General features: G+C 39.1%; 1 protein-coding gene across 6 annotated transcripts in view; it reads right to left on the bottom strand.

Moving 5' to 3' along the window:
- Nucleotides 1–4,449: 4,449 nt before the first annotated feature.
- Nucleotides 4,450–16,323, bottom strand: part of PDZRN4 (PDZ domain containing ring finger 4) — a 371,251-nt gene continuing 359,377 nt past the window's right edge. For 5 of the 6 annotated variants that reach the window (XM_059080716.2, XM_059080715.2, XM_067009076.1 and 2 more), the window contains 3 exons: nt 14,955–15,056; nt 10,373–10,489; nt 4,450–6,636 (listed from right to left, as the gene is read on the bottom strand). In XM_059080716.2, the coding sequence (XP_058936699.2) occupies nt 5,116–6,636; nt 10,373–10,489; nt 14,955–15,056 (1,740 nt within the window). In that variant the 3' untranslated portion in view covers nt 4,450–5,115. The remainder of the gene's footprint in view (nt 6,637–10,372; nt 10,490–14,954; nt 15,057–16,323) is intronic. The other variant, XM_067009077.1, reaches the window with a different exon arrangement.

Genomic DNA, 16,323 nt, shown 5'->3' with positions numbered 1-16,323 from the left:
ACTAAAGCAGAATCTGAGTGGGATGCTAGAAGTAGCGCAAAACATACCCCAGATAATCAGCTTTATGGGCCCATTTACTCAGTTCTACAAGGAGACTTCTTACAAACCTGCTACAGTGTAAACTGGTCCTGCTGAAAAGGGGAGCATACTTGAGCAAAGACAGCAAAAATCAAAAGGACAAAAAAATTTCAAAATACTACTTTATTGAAGACTATTTTGGTCAATTATTTTTGTCAGTAGTTTGCTGTAGCTACTATTCACTGAAATTCTGCTCTGAAGCCATTTCATGCATATTTATAGGAGCAAATGGTTTGTTTTATCTAGACTTTAAGTCCTTTTAATATACCTCCAAAGATGTACATTTGGAAAATAATGACGAGAAACTGTAGAGAGAATAGACTTGGGGTAGGTGGAAAATAATTTGCTCGAAAAATTTTTTTTTACTTTATTTTTTAAGAAGTGAATTAGTTGGTGAACCTATTGCAGTGTTCAACGTTATTAATCAAAAATTAATAGAAATTATTTAATAATAATTATTGTTATGATATCATACCAATTCTATTAGATTATTCATAGAAATAAAAAATAATGGAAATTAACTAATTAATAGAGTACAAATCAATAGAAAATAAAGTTTAATTAAATTTTAATTAAAATTGGAAGATATTAGTTTGAAGGTGCATCAAATTATTCATCTACCTAAGACAAAGGTTTCTTGAGGTCTGAGTTAGAAATTCTTCCTGGAGACAAGTGTGAAATCAGGTGGAAAAAAAGGTTGAGGTTAAATTATGAAGTCCTTGATAAATGTCTCAGGCATCCAGATTTTATCCCATGCTGAGGACAAGACTCCTGAAGGTATCCGAGCTCAGTGAAGAAGGTAATATTTAGGAGGCCCAGTGTTGCTGCCACACATAGGAGAGACTGGAAAGAGTGCCCAGGGAGAGCAGGTCTAGATCTGTGGTGGTAATTAGGTATGAGACGGAGACAGTCTAGCCCGAAAGGCGACTGGGTAAGGGTATCGAAGACAACCTGAAGTACTTTGAAGAAAAAATCGTACTGCTTTTTTGCCTTACCAGAGAAAAGAGAAATTCAAGAAGACTCAGGTGATAAGCATGACAGAGCAGGCCAACGGTGGCACCAACGCAAAATAAAGAATTTGAAGTAGAGACCAGCAGCTCATTGGAAGCATAAAAATGTGTTTAGATGGAAGATTTAGACACACCAACAAGACATGGATTAAATCAGTATGTAGCTACGGAAAGGTTACGTTAGAGGAGTCCATATTATGTGCTCTTAAAGGGACAGTCTGCACAAAATAAGATGGCAACAGTAGTCTTCTTCATGGCACACAGCGAAGAAAAGCCCGTAGAATATACATTGTTTTCCCCCTCCTTAGGTCATTCACATATGGATCCTAACAACAATTTCTGTCAATAAAAAATATAGGGCTTCCCTGGTGGCGCAGTGGTTGGGAGTCCGCCTGCCGATGCGGGGGACGCGGGTTCGTGCCCCGGTCCGGGAAGATCCCACATGCTGCGGAGCGGCTGGGCCCGTGAGCCGTGGCCGCTGCGCCTGCGCGTCCGGAGCCTGTGCCCCGCAACGGGAGAGGCCACAACAGTGAGGGGCCCGCGTACCACAAAAAAAAAAAAAAAAAAAAAAAAAAAAAAAAAAATATAGAGGGCTTCCCTGGTGGCGCAGTGGTCGAGAGTCCGCCTGCCGATGCAGGGGACACGGGTTTGTGCCCCGGTCCGGGAGGATCCCACGTGCCGCGGAGCGGCTGGGCCCGTGAGCCATGGCCGCGGAGCCTGTGCTCTGCAACGGGAGAGACCACAACAGTGAGAGGCCTGCGTACCGCAAAACAACAACAACAAAAACAACAACAACAACAACAAAAAGATAGAATTTCAGGGCAGAAATAGAGACACAGATGTAGAGAACAAAGATATGGACACCAAGCGGGGAAAGTGGCGGGGGTGGTGGTGGTGGAATGAACTGGGAGATTGGGATTGACATGTATGTATACACTGATATGTATAAAATGGATAACTAATAAGAACCTGCTGTATAAAAAATAAAATAAAATTCAAAAAAAGATGGGATTTCTAATTACTTAAGCCTAAGTAAAATATTTTTCCTCTTCACATTCACGTACGTCTTCTGAACTAAAATAAAATATCTCACATACAGCCAATTACTTTTCTTTGCTGAGCAGCAGATTTATTATTCACTTACTAAAAAAAAAACATGTTTAGCACAAAGATATGTTATATAGAAAGGTAAAACATAACACTTCTCAGATTTTCACTGATTTTTGAAAAAGACATTTCTCAACTCATAGAATTGTATAAACACAGACATGAAAAACACCAACAGCACATTTTTAAAAAATTGGCAAGCACACTTGGCCTTAATAAAAATAAAATGAAACTGCTGACTTTGGAAACACTGCATTCTGTGAGATGTGTACATGTTTCTTTTGGAAAAAAATCTACGTGTTGGTTCCAAATCCCATTTATCTATAGGAGTAATTTGAATTCAATGAATATTTAAACCCAGTTGTACCAAGAGGATAAACAATAACCATAGGTATTAAGTCAGGAAGGAACTGAGCTTTTAAGATAGACAGGCATTCTTATTTAAAACCATCTGGTCAAAAATTAACTCTAGGTGCACTCAGAGTAGTTGTCTTATCGATTGGATTAGCAATAGCTAAAGTTAGAAGTGGCGAAATTTTCAATTGCCTTAAGTTGCTATTACTATCACTATCTTGAAATTTGGGGGTCCAGCTTTTTATTATATGTAAATAAGATTCATTTCTTTCCATCTATGTAATAGCCGTTTAAAAGGTAAGAACTTAGAAGGGTAGATGAGTACGGAAAACAGTAACAAAAGGACCAATCTGTGAGATAAGTGAATAAAATAACTTAAATAGCATTCATTATTGTTTAAATGGCATTCTACCAGAGGTTTATAAAGACAGGGGTGACGCAAGGGCCAAACTCCATGAACATAATATCCGTGCAGGAAGACAATAAGTTCTGTCTATGTGATTCAAATTACAGAAGAATAAAATTTCCAAGGTAAAATAAACTGCAGGTGCATCATAGTGTATGCCAAAATGCTGAGAAAACCTGGTGTCATCAAAACAGGCTCCAAAGAGAAAATGTATATGTGATTACCTTCTAAGAGGGGTGTAGGATTTGGCATAGAAACCCCAGACAGGAGAGTAGCATTAGATAACCTCAGTGAAAGGGGGCAAGCTTCTCAGGAGCCAGAGTAACTCAGAGAAAATCTAAAGAACAGGGGCAATAGGCAAGGTGGGCAAGTTAATGGAGGACCAGGAATATAAGGCTGAGGCTTCAGAGTCTGATTCAAGAGCTAGTAAGGAGCCACTGTATGTTTTTAAACAGGAAAGTAGCTTCAAAAATGTTTGGATGTTGTGTCTCCATTATGTTAAAACAATCTCTTGCGTTGAATGAAAATTTGATCAAACTTATGCATGCATTGATCTGGCCTTTCACTCTGGAGCCATTATGATTGATATATAATATGCTTGATGTTTATATGATAAAATGCCAGATTAAGAAACCTATCTGATAATTTAACAAGCTCACTTTTTAATAAGGCGTTTATAGTTGACTATGCTGAAAATGATTAAAAAGATAAGTTTCCAAAAATGTATTTCCAACGGATGAACTAAATAAATGCACATAGAGCTGTGGACTGAACTGTCACCCTCCCCCAACAAATTCATATGTTGAAGCTCTAACCCTAATGTGAAGGTAGTTGGAAATGGGGCCATTGGGTGGTAATCAGGTTTAGATGAGGTCATGAGGGTGAGACCCTCATGATGGGATTAGTGTCCTTAAAAGAAGTGACACCAGAGAGATTTTTTCTCTTTCTCTCTACCATGTGAGGACACAGCAAGGAGACCATGACCAAAACAGCAACAGAGCCCTCATCAGGGAGCTGAATTGGTTGGTGCCTTGATTTTGGACTTCCAGAGTCGAGAGCTGTGAGAAATTCCTGTTGTTTAAGCTACACAGTCTATGGTATGTTGTTATGGTAATTTGAGCTGACTAATACAGTGTCCTTACAAACAATCTCAGCTATTTCACTGATCTTCTCTGACCATGTCATCCCCTAAATTGTTCTTGCCTTTTCCTTACATGGGTGGCAGTCAAGGAGAGCATGAACTTGTGTTTATTGAATGCTTAGTCAGCATCTGTTAGATGATCTACACACATTATCTAACTTAATCCTGGTAAGAATATAGGACACAATAATCAGTGGGAAGTATTTCAGGACAATTTCTTGAAAAAAAAAAGGGATAGAAAATGTACGCATTTTATAATCCACAATTAGGAGTCTTCTAAATAGTATATATATATAATTAATTTATATCTGGTAACCACAGTGAACAATGGAAATAAAACACTCCTTGATAGCTTTTCTCAGGGATAATCAATAATTTATTTCTCTTTTATTGTCACAATTACCACAACTATCTAGCTACATGATCAATGTCACTACATACCACAGAAAGATTGTCCACCTACACTTTACTGAGACAAAGACAACGGCCATTTATGTGTTAAATGTACAACGGGATGTTAAAAAGAGGTGGCTTTTATGTATAAGACAAGATGTGGCACATGAGTTATCAACAGGTTTGATTTCATATGTATTATGCCAAGAAGCAAGCAGAGAAATGTTTTGGCATTGAGTTGTTATTAAAGTAGAAAATAAGTAAACTAAATCCAGAGAAATAAATCCAGATCTACAATAGGTACATTAAATAGATACATTAAAATAGGAAATTAATTAGCTCCTCAGTATTTCTGTTTGTTTTTTTTTGGTTTTCTTTCCTTTTGCTTGTTTTTATATATAAATGAGTAATACGAATATATCACAAGTTAAAGAAAAATCTCAGCCAAAAAGAAGGTACCAGTATATGAAAAACAAATGAAAAATTAGCAGGTATTTTTGCTTACAAAAAATTTAAACTATAAAGAGTCACAAAATATATATAAAAACGCCACATTGAACGAGGCAAGCATCCTCTACCCAAACTGGTAGCATCCCCTGAAAGTCAGCTGCCTTCCATCCATTCGGTCATACCGTGGTGACTGACAAAAAGGCATTAGGAACTCGTGTGCCATCAGGGGACTTGGCCCCATGGGTCATCAGTTCTTGGATTGTCATCCAGTTGTCCAAAATTTTCTTGTTCCTCTTCTTCATCATCTTTTTGTGACTCAGTTCAATGATGTTGACCTCCTTCTTGCCCTCGCTGCCGCTCTGGGGACTCTCCTTGAGACACTCCAACCGGCTCCGCATCATGAACTCTCGGCGGCGCCGCTGCTCTTTGGCCCGCACCAGGTGTTGCTTCCTCTCCTCTTTGCTCCAGTAGCGCCCCATTTTCATCTCACTCATGGTGTCATCGTCCGTCGTCATGCCACTCCGCTCCTCCTTGATCTTTAAGGCACGCTCCTTCAGAATGCGGTCCCTCACGGGTCTCTTGGTGATGTACCGCGTCCCGTCACTCCTGATTTTCACCTTCCATTCCATCTTGGGTTCTGAGCACTTCTGAGACTCCTTGCACACGCTCACCAAGCTGAGCTGACTCTGAGCGTACTCCACTGCGGACTTCTGTTGAATTAACTGCATGTAGCTTTGATAATGCCGGGCATGTGCTGGGATGTTTGCATATCTATAGGAGGAGCTGTGGTAAGGAGAGAGGTAAGGGATGTGTTCACTGCTGGTCTTCTCTGGATCAGAAAGCTTGCTGCTTTCTGAAGTCTGCTCTTTGCCTTCAACGCCGCAACCTTGTTCAGTGGTTTTGGCTTTGGTTGACTCTTTACTACTCTGTCCAGAAGAGGACTGATTGGCTGCCATTGTGCTTCTCAGGTTTTTCTTATTGGTGAGGTTGATCATTCTTGGAAGGGAACTGTCAGGGGAACGGTCCACAGTGAGTGGAGTGCTTCTGCAGCTTTCAGCTGTGTTGTAAGCACTAGAACTGTCTTTGTCTGACTTTTCTGGGTGTTCGAGGATGTCATCTAGTTTTCCCCTCTGCGTATCTATGCTGGTGTTATAATTTCGGAATCCTCCATCATGCAATGCCCAGATGTCTCCGTACTGGTCTGTCACTTTCCGGAGCCTGTGAGCCTGCATGATATTTTGGCACTCAAGTTCAATGTTTCTTAGTTCTTCATTAAGCAACTGTAGTTCGTGCTCCACTCCTTCTCGTCCCCCTTGATTGCATTCTATTGTGCTGCTTGAGTAATACAGGTCATACTCTCCATGCTTCCGAATCTTGCATTTGAGCTCCAAGAGCTGCCGAAACCTTTCACACTCCTCATCTTGGTTGCCAATACAGTCTGAGTCAATGTATTCACCAGACACGAAGCTCTCATTGCACTGAAGTTCAACGCTTCCCAGAGTGTCTTGGCTCTGCCCCAGCTCTCTCTTGCTCTTCAAAGATGTGCCCTTGGGATGCTCAGCTGCATTCTCCTGCTCTGAGCTCTCGTCGTTCCGCAAGCTTTCGTCTGTGCGCCCCACTCCACTGTCCTTCTCATGGTTGTTGGATGAAGATGTTGCCGTGTCTGTTGTGCCTTCTTCTTCTTCTTGTTTTTTTGGCTAAGAAAATAAAGTTGAGAGAAGAAAGAAAGCTAATTATTTTGAAAAACACCAGTTGTTGGAAAACTTGCTTGAAAAAACAGTGCTTCTTGGCAAAAGTGCAGTTCCTAGAAAGCTGCCCTGATTTTAGTATCCATAACAATTTTAGAAATATAGGCAATTAGCTCATGGCAGCTTTTTATGCTTGAATATAAAGAAAACAAAAGCTGCTTGAATATGGCTATGCTACTCACTTGAGGATAAATAAAACAGGACACATTTAAATAAGTGATTCTTGTCTTAAGGTTCTCTCTTAGTTGGGAAACTGGAGGGAAGGTGTGTAAATGAGGTGACTTTATGAGTTTCTGTGGTGATAACACACGAAAGGATGCATCAGACAGAGTGCCAAAATAGTCTTCAGAAATAGGAAGGCCTAGAGTTCAGAAGCCACATCATCTTGTTACTATGTTCTTTTTCCTGAACTTTTCTCAAGTTCAGAGGAGACTTCATTGGATCTAGTAATACACTGATAATGATAAGCCAAACATCACAAAATTTCAGGAATAGGTTCGTTACTGGAGCCCAGGACCTTCCATTTATAGATGAGGAAACTTAATCCCAGATGGGTGTGGCTTCTTAGGCTAGAGGTCTAGGGGGCCAGTGCCATCCCCCAGGGCCAGGATTTCTTACACGTCCAAGATGCTGTATTCTTGCATACGTGTACTTTGACCTCAGTGCATCTCCAAATCACGTTGCTCAAAAGCAACAGTAATGTCTTCGGACTCACTCGGGTTACTTTAAAAGGTTTTTCTACTCTTAACCAGTAATTTCCATCAGGGGTGAATTTTATTTTACCGAGAGTAAAATGACGGTTCCCCTGAAAATCTGAGCAGCACTGATTGCCAGACATGAGCAGAATGTCAAAAAACATATTTTGAGATAGGTATGTAAATATATGTGAACTTCACTCCCTGATAATTTTTGGCTTTTCATGCAGAACAATTAACTGTCACTGCCCTAGGGAAGTGCACATCTAATTGTTTCTCTGTGAATAGGGTAAAGTTCCTCTTTCTTCCACCACTTCTCTTATAAAAGTCTACATGGCAGTTTCTAGATTGTATTCTCCTTTATGCCTGTTTACTCACTATTTTATATATATATATATTTTTTTTCCTTTAGCAGGAAATTATATAATTAAATATAATTAAGCTTGTTAGTGTCAAAGAAGGACAGAATGGGTGATAATGTAAAACAGGTCTGAAAGGTTAAGATAATTGTTTTCTTCCACCTAAGTAATGGCAGAACAAAGTGTAATGAACTGGGGGGAGAACATAAGCATGTATCATGTTATTCTGGGATTCTCCATCTTTCCCTAAAATATTTTTCCTCATTTCTTAAGAACATACTGAGATTGATTTTAAATGTCTTATTGATAAAAAATAATATTATACATAAATAACTGTAACAATGGAAAGATTGATACATCCCTATGTCCCTTGCTATAAGGTGATAACAGCATCAAATGTGGTGACATCTACACCCTGTGCCATAAAATTCCCAGAGGACATTATTGATATTGGACATTTGAGTTTATATACCATATAACTTACATTTATACTTTTTCTCCTATCTAATGTTAGGCTGAAAAAATACAGGAAGGCAGTATTTTTTTCTTATTTTTCATGCAATAAATGATACAGACAAATTAATTAGCAAAATGTGTGTTAACAACAGTTACAGGACCAAGGACAGCATGTGAAGTAAATCTTCAGATGGATATATATTTTAGTTTTTAAATATGGATATGTAATTTTTACTTGTATTTCCCTTTCTTTTGTCACTGGTTTATGAGCACATGTGAAAACAGTTTTCTATTCTCAAACCTAGAATTCCTGGTTTCTGATATAATGCTACTCTATAATTTATCATTTCCCTATGGAATTATTATAGTGACAGGCAATGTTTCTACCAAGGCATTTCTAATGTAGTATTATTGTTTATAAGGGCAAAGGACTTTTAAAGGTTTCTGTACTTCTCATCATTTTTCAGTCTCACGGTGAAGAAAAATTTCTACACAATGAAAATCTCACCTCAGGGACATCCTGTGTTGCCTCAAAAGACCTGGCATTTGTATTACACCTGATGAGCAGGCAGCATCTGACACCGTATCACTTCACCTGGACAGGATTTCTCCTTTCTTTATTCCAACATCCTCCTGTCAATTTTGTATCAGGTCACATTTTTTATCTAAGAGAGAAAAAGCCTGGAGCAAGGACTTTCTTGCTTGTAACCAGCAGCTGCCACCAAAAAATATCTTTATTTGTGGCCAGTGTTGAAGTCATACATTAAAATTTCAGCCTGTCCTCTTTATATTGAAAAGCAATTGCTACAGTAGCAGTATTGCTTTTGAGCATGAACTATTGTTTGTGAAGTGGCCACCGAGCATCCATGGTGAGCACAGAGTGTAGCACACATGGCTCTGTCAACTGCAGTTTGCAACCTAATAATTTATTAGCATATACACATGAGCACGCATGCACGGACACACACATGCACACACACACCCCTCTGTTACGGGATGCCAGCATGTCAATGCATCTCATCATTCAGTTTGGTAAAGTGATAGGATGTTTGTGTTTTATATTCTTAAGCCTAACTGCCAGGATTTTTTTTTAAATTACCTTTTAGGGTGGGTTAAGAAGTAATGTTGAAAATAGGATGATAATTAAACAAATAAGCAGATTGACAGCGGAAGTGTTAATAAAATTATATCAGGCAAATGAATGACATGAATCTGACATTAAAAAATCTAGGCTATATTGATCTTGATTTTATCTAGTAGAACAACAACAACAACAAAAATGGAAAGAATACTAAGACTCGGTTTGCCACAAACCACACTGTGATCTTTCACTAATTATGAATTACTTAAAGGCAGAAACTTTGCTCATTTTCTTTGTATTCTCAGGATCAAACGTGGTACTTGAAACATATTAGGGGCTGAGAATTTTTTGTTGAATGAATATATGACCTTAAGACAAAATGATGTCAATAATCTCAAGTTGAACTACTCTTAATTCAGGAGTATAAAGGTGTAATCATGATACCAAATGCCCAAGGTTGATGGCTTACATCATGTCATCATCTTCCTAAAGTTGCCTAAATATTCAAATACATACATTAATATTTTAAAATACAAAATTACTTTTTTGGGAGGGAGGGGTTACCTCATGAGATATAGTTTATCTCTAGCTGGCATATTGAGAAACAACATGCATTTTTACTGTTAAATTTCTGAATTAGGTTGAACAGTACCTGGGTCAACATTTGAATACTACTGTACTCTCCACAGTGGCCCCTAAGCTTCCCAAAGTGGAAGTATTCTTTTTTTTTTTTTTTTTTTTTTTTTTTTTGCGGTATGCGGGCCTCTCACGCTGTGGCCATGGCTCACGGGCTCAGCTGCTCCGCGGCACGTGGGATCTTCCCGGACCAGGGCACGAACCCGTGTCCCCTGCATCGGCAGGCGGATTCTCAACCACTGCGCCACCAGGGAAGCCCTGGAAGTATTCTTAATAGAAAAAAATTGTATTTATTTGCTCTGCTTCATTTGAGGCGATCATTGGCTTTCAAAAATTACTGTCACAGAGATGTTTGGTCAAACTCTTTGATTTTTTTTTTTTTTTATTCCATTTATGGCTACACATTTAGAAAAGAACTAGCATCATTTCAAATGCTGGAGTTCAGATTGTGGCCCTACCTGCTCCACCTCACCGGCAGTGCGCTGCATTGCTTCATTATGCTGTTCTTCCAACATCGACAAGTTTAACTCCTCTAAATATTCATTCCTTTCATCTTCCAGCCAGCCTTCATCCAGCTGCAAAAGAATACCTTAGTACATTACATTCGGTTAATGAGAACTCAAGCTAAAATAGGGTAAACTTAAATGGTGACACCTGACCAGTTCCTTTTATCATAATGATTCTCTTCAAAATACCAGCCTCCTATAGTTCACGTCTCAGAAGGAAGAAAAGGTGATAAAAAAAAGTAAAAAAAATTGGACTCATGCCTTTCATCCTTTCCTGAAACAGAGCTACAGATTTTCTCTCATAACTGAGTAGACCTCACAGCACAGAACATCACTGTCTTTCAAAGTGTATGAAAAGCATACTGCATAATCCACAGCTGTCATGCTCATTACCCCCAACAGTCCCCGTGTTAAAGAACTGCAATGGTACTAATAGGGCTATGAGACAATCGGGCCTTTTTCCTTAACAACAACCCCCAAAGCCACTCCACACAAAGCACCCCCCACCAGCATACACACACACTGATGCTACCGTCATTCTGCTTTTTTTTTTTTTTTGTGGTACGCGGGCCTCTCACTGCTGTGGCCCCTCCCGTTGCGGAGCACAGGCTCCGGACGCACAGGCTCAGCAGCCACGGCTCACGGGCCCAGCCGCTCCGCGGCATGTGGGATCCTCCCAGACCGGTGCACGAACCCGCGTCCCCTGCATCGGCAGGCGGACTCTCAACCACTGCGCCACCAGGGAAGCCCTGCTCTTTTATTTTTAGGCGGCTGACTTTCAAGTTAACAAGATGGCTGCTTGCCACAAATACGGACATTTATTTCATCGGAAAAAAAAAAAAAAGGAAAATTCTAAGTTACTCTCAGTAAAGAGTGATGCTGTGCCATGACTATTGTGATTCGTTTCTCAGACCCAGTTCCAAGGAAAAAGATCTCAAATGTGCACGTAAGGGTGTGGGAGCCGTGTGAAGCGTTCAGGGTTTTCTTTGTGGGTGCTGAAAGTAGGTATTCTTGTGGCAGTCTTACACAAACTAAGCCAAACAAATCCTTTTGGCTTCTCAATACAAAAGGAAGTGGAAAACTGGTGGTTACCTTGCTAATATGATAAGTGTTGACAGTCAATTCAGATAATTTGCCTCAAAGTGGGTTTTTGGAGCTGGATTACATAAATTAGCTGTCTATGCTGATTGAATTAACTGAATTATTGTCAAAGCTCCCCTTTACTCTGTGTTACAAAGAAACAGCAGCTTTCTAGTGAATCAAAACTGATAACAGTGGGAGATGTTTTCACCACCGGACAAATGGGTAAGCACCAAACAAACACAAAAAATAAGCTTGTCTTTAAGAGAACTGAGCTTCTGAAACGTAAAAACAAACGAACCTGAGAGGACATTAAATTGCACCAGAAGAGGCATTAGTGTACATGTATCACATTCATTAAATGAAGGCAATCATAGGTTTCTTTTTATTTACTAAAGGCTACCTAGACCTTAAATTGTTTCAAATTTGACTGGGCCAAAAGCATCAATGCATTTATTCATCCTCATTTATCTCACTGTGGCCTGAATAACTTGACCAAGTTCCACCCCAGTGACTTTGATATGCAGATGAGCTATGAAGATTAAGCTGACTAAAAATTTAAATTCAGTCCAATTCATAATTGTCCAAGTTTTACATTTTTTAATCCCTTTTAAGTTTCATGAAGCTGCAAATGCCAGGCTCCAAAAGAAATTACTTAAAGCTAGAAATGTTTATTTTTTATAAGCACAGCAAGGACTTTTTCTTTAATCAGGTCAAAACAAAATATCTGCCAACACTGATACAGTGAATGATGGAACAGAGTCTTTTGAAATTGAAATGAAGGGATGGGGAAGACAAAGAGAACAAGTGATAGAAATTAATGCTTTCCTATAACTCTTTTCTTATTAACTAACTCTACGGATCCCTGAGTTGCCATGTGTAGTTAGTGTATGTCTACTTTGATTAAGGCTTCCCTCTAGGCTGGAGGAATAGACAGCACACTAAGTCAGGAGAGATTCTTCTGGCTCACCTCCCTTCCCTGTCGCATTTCCCTTCCCCTTACACACACATTCATGGCAGTCTGAGTTCAGTGCTGTGGCAGAGACACACTTTTCCCTTGAGTTGAGCCGTGGGAAAGGAGGGACTGTCATAATTATACAGGGGGATCTGTCTGCACAGCAGAGGCTCACACGTGGCATTTCAGAGAAAGAAACAACCTGCACTGTCTCAAAAGTTCTCTACAGTTCTTACAAGAGTCCTCTCTGCCCCAATGTCCCAAGGGGAATAGGACAGAATAGCAATATCTTTAATGGTATGAGGAAGAAAATGGGCAGAAAATGAAAGTAAGTTGACAGGGAATGAAAGAAATGAGTTATTTAAAAATATTGCACCGTTGCACAATACTGCCCCCAGCAACTCTGATCACTTCCAAGAATGTAGAGAGAATTTGAAACATTAAAAAAAAAAAAAAAAAAAGGCTAGAAAAAGGCTAAAACTTCTATACTCTCCCTAAATAAAATACATATGCAAAAAATGCAATAATGAGATATACTGAAACTGATGGGAAAATATGGTGATATAAATACAAGTTTTGTGTTGTTTTTGCCACCTTATAGCATGTATTGCTTAAATTACATTTTTAAATTATGGTATTAAAATGCATTTTCTTTCCTTATTTTTCTAGAAATCTGATTTTCTAAAGGCAATTAGCTGCCTTCCAATGTCATGACAGCTTCTTCAGGATCAAGGGGCTAGGGCAGATCTTGATTTTGACAGACAGGGTGATATGCTACAGTCAGACAACCATCTTTTATCAACTGTGGAAAGAAAGTCTTGTTTGAAAATTCATCCTCCAACATTGACTCTTGGGTCAGGAGTGTAACCAGATATTCAGAAACGCCAGTGGTTCTACCAAGCATATGTACGCCATCAAAGATTAACAGGATCTGGTTTTATGTTATTAATTTCTATTTTTTCCAGAGTATGTTATAGCTGTTATGTGGCATAGTAAAGGAAATGCTTTAATTCTAAATTAATGAGGTTTCTAGCAGTTACATGGCAAGGGCAGGGAAACCACATTATAAGTTGAAATACCTTTTCTACAACAAGGATGACTATTGAGTACTCTTCAATTTACCATTAATTTCACTAATATGTATTTAGCCCCTTTATTCTGTTATTTTTCAAGAAAATGGGGTCTTTGAGGTTAACCGGTTTGCAAAATTTTCAGGTAATTAGTGCAACTTCATATGTATTTTAATAATTCACTCCCACATAGACAGCGCAGCCAGTTGTGGAGTTTCCTTTCCCACTCCTAGGACCTCAGGTGTGAAACTTTAGTCTGCCCTAGGCTATAGCAGGCTTTATGGGAACCATTCAGAATGGTCAAGGGCATAATGGAAATATATGTGGAAAGGGTGATCTTTTAAAACCACTATATTCAAGACAGGATTCGGTTTGACACTGAAATACACTTACTCAATGTAATTTATAGATAGTATGTAGTTATAGAGTCTGAAATATATCAGATCAATAACCTGAAAGACAAATGGTGATATAACCAACTTCACTCACTAAAGTTGGTTATCCAGCACTGACAGATGGATAGAATGGCGACAATGTAATGTCCTTTCTGCACTGTGGTGGGGGATAAAAAGGATATAAAAAGAAGTACCAATAGTACTTTTCTTCCACCATTACCTCTCCTTTACTTTCATGACATCTCCCTCTGTAAAGATATAAAAAAATTCTTTAAAAGCTATCAATTTGGGGCTTCCCTGGTCGTGCAGTGGTTGAGAGTCCGCCTGCCAATGCAGGGGACACGGGTTTGTGCCCCGGTCCGGGAGGGTCCCACATGCCGCGGAGCGGCTGGGCTCGTGAGCCATGGCCGCTGAGCCTGCGCGTCCGGAGCCTGTGCTCCGCAACGGGAGAGGCCACAACAGTGAGAGGCCCGTGTACCGCAAAAAAAAAAAAAAAAAAAAAAAAAAGCTATCAATTTGTTTTTGTCACACTAGGAAAAAATTCATTTACTATACATGGAACTACACTGTACTACTTAAGGGATTTTATTTGATAAAGTTACTCTAAAAAGATTTAAGTTGATAGCTAGATATGCTAATGTTTCTCTCATTAGAGATTCTTTTCAAGATACCTTAATATGCCAATTAAGTATTTTTAGATGAAAACCTAAAGCAAGGATCCACACAGAATTAAATATCACGTAAAGTCAATCATTTTTCATTTATGAATTAATTTAAATAACTGGCAAGTGGAAGGAGAGAGTAATGATTCAATTTTGTGTTCTTTTAAAAAAAAAGATGTTTAGCTGCCTTTCTGTGAAGCAATATTAAAGAGTCTTTACTTATAATTGTTTTGATAAGGTTGACCAGTTGGGAAAGATGACTCAATTATATTTTGTATGCCTGGTTTTACAAACATCCGTGGCACTGATCTGTTATAGAATAGCAGACAGTGAACCTAAAATGCAGTCTCAAGACTTTTGCTCTGTTCTGACCTGACTCTCCGGCCTTGCGACCAGCAGCACGATTCTCCGGCACTCATCACTAGACAGCAGGGCCACCGCCGCCTCTCGATCCTGGACGTCTTCCCCATTTATCTAGAAAACAGATGAAAGTGGCGCATTAGTTTCCATTTCCACGATGCTGCACACAATAAATGGCAAATATCAGCTCATTTATGGTAAATGTATGGACAATGAAGCTCACACAATGGGCTCGTCTTCAGCCCCTCAGTGCTAAGTGCCTTCACTCAATTACGCGCTTACTGTAAGAGCCGTATCGATCCCTGAAGGATGGCGGACATCAGAGGAAGCAGTTATGTTCATAAATGTCCAACCTGCGCCCTGGCAACATACATCTAGCAACACAATTAACCAGCCCCTGACAGGTGACGTTCATCTTTCTCCGCTCAGAGTAATGGAAGTGTCACTCTGAGATAATGGTGCTGGGGGAAGTAGGACCAGCAATACCACAACTGAAATCCGTCATCCCGCGCGCTTGCTGCGAGCCAATTAGCGAGCTGCCACGTTATCTCTCACCGGGCGATGCTCCCGGGCTGCTGTTGCTTGCATTTTCATTTAATCATTTCGTATTTGAGTGTGGGTCTGACTCAGTTGCCCCAAATCACTCTCGGGATATCTTTCAGTGCTTAACTAATCAAACGAAGAACCAGTAACATTGTCATCTACTCCAGCTCCTTTCTCGGATCTATCCGCTTCCATAAAACAACAAAACTAATGAAATATCTTAAGGCTCATCTCTTAAGTATACTTAAATAAAAATTTTAAAAATTAACATAAAATAAAAAATATTTAAACAAGAATGCTTACTGAAAGAAGCCAAGCTAGAGTAAACTTTCGATTAAAACAAAAGATTCTAGTGGTGTTTGAAATGTACCTTTTTCTGAGTTCTATAGGGAAAATAAGGTTCCTAAAGTTTGTATTTTAAACTACATTTCATGTTCAAATGTATTTAGCTCTTATTGATACACTTTTTTCTTTGGATATTTTAAATTTATTTTATTTTATTGATTGCTCAATTCCATAGAGATGAGATTTTTGATCCATAACACATAATCAAAAATGTGGGAAGAAATTTCAATTGAAGAGATCAAGTAATTCTATCTAAAATAAGTATTAATTATTTCAGAAAGTATGGCTGCGTTGACCATTTTTTTCAATAATTAATCTAACATCTTTCACTAAGAATTTCTGCTTAAAAGCATGAAGTAGCCTCCTGCCATTTTCTCCTTGTGGGTCTCTGGGATTCTGGCTGATTCATGAAGACAGACATAATTATCTGAAGACGAGCTCAGGAATCTCAAATGTGGACCACAATAAATGATTATTATTCCTAGACTCATAT

The sequence above is a fragment of the Kogia breviceps genome, chromosome 12, assembly GCF_026419965.1.
Source record: "Kogia breviceps isolate mKogBre1 chromosome 12, mKogBre1 haplotype 1, whole genome shotgun sequence".
NCBI lineage: Eukaryota > Metazoa > Chordata > Mammalia > Artiodactyla > Physeteridae > Kogia > Kogia breviceps.
This window is presented reverse-complemented; position numbering and strand designations above follow the sequence as displayed.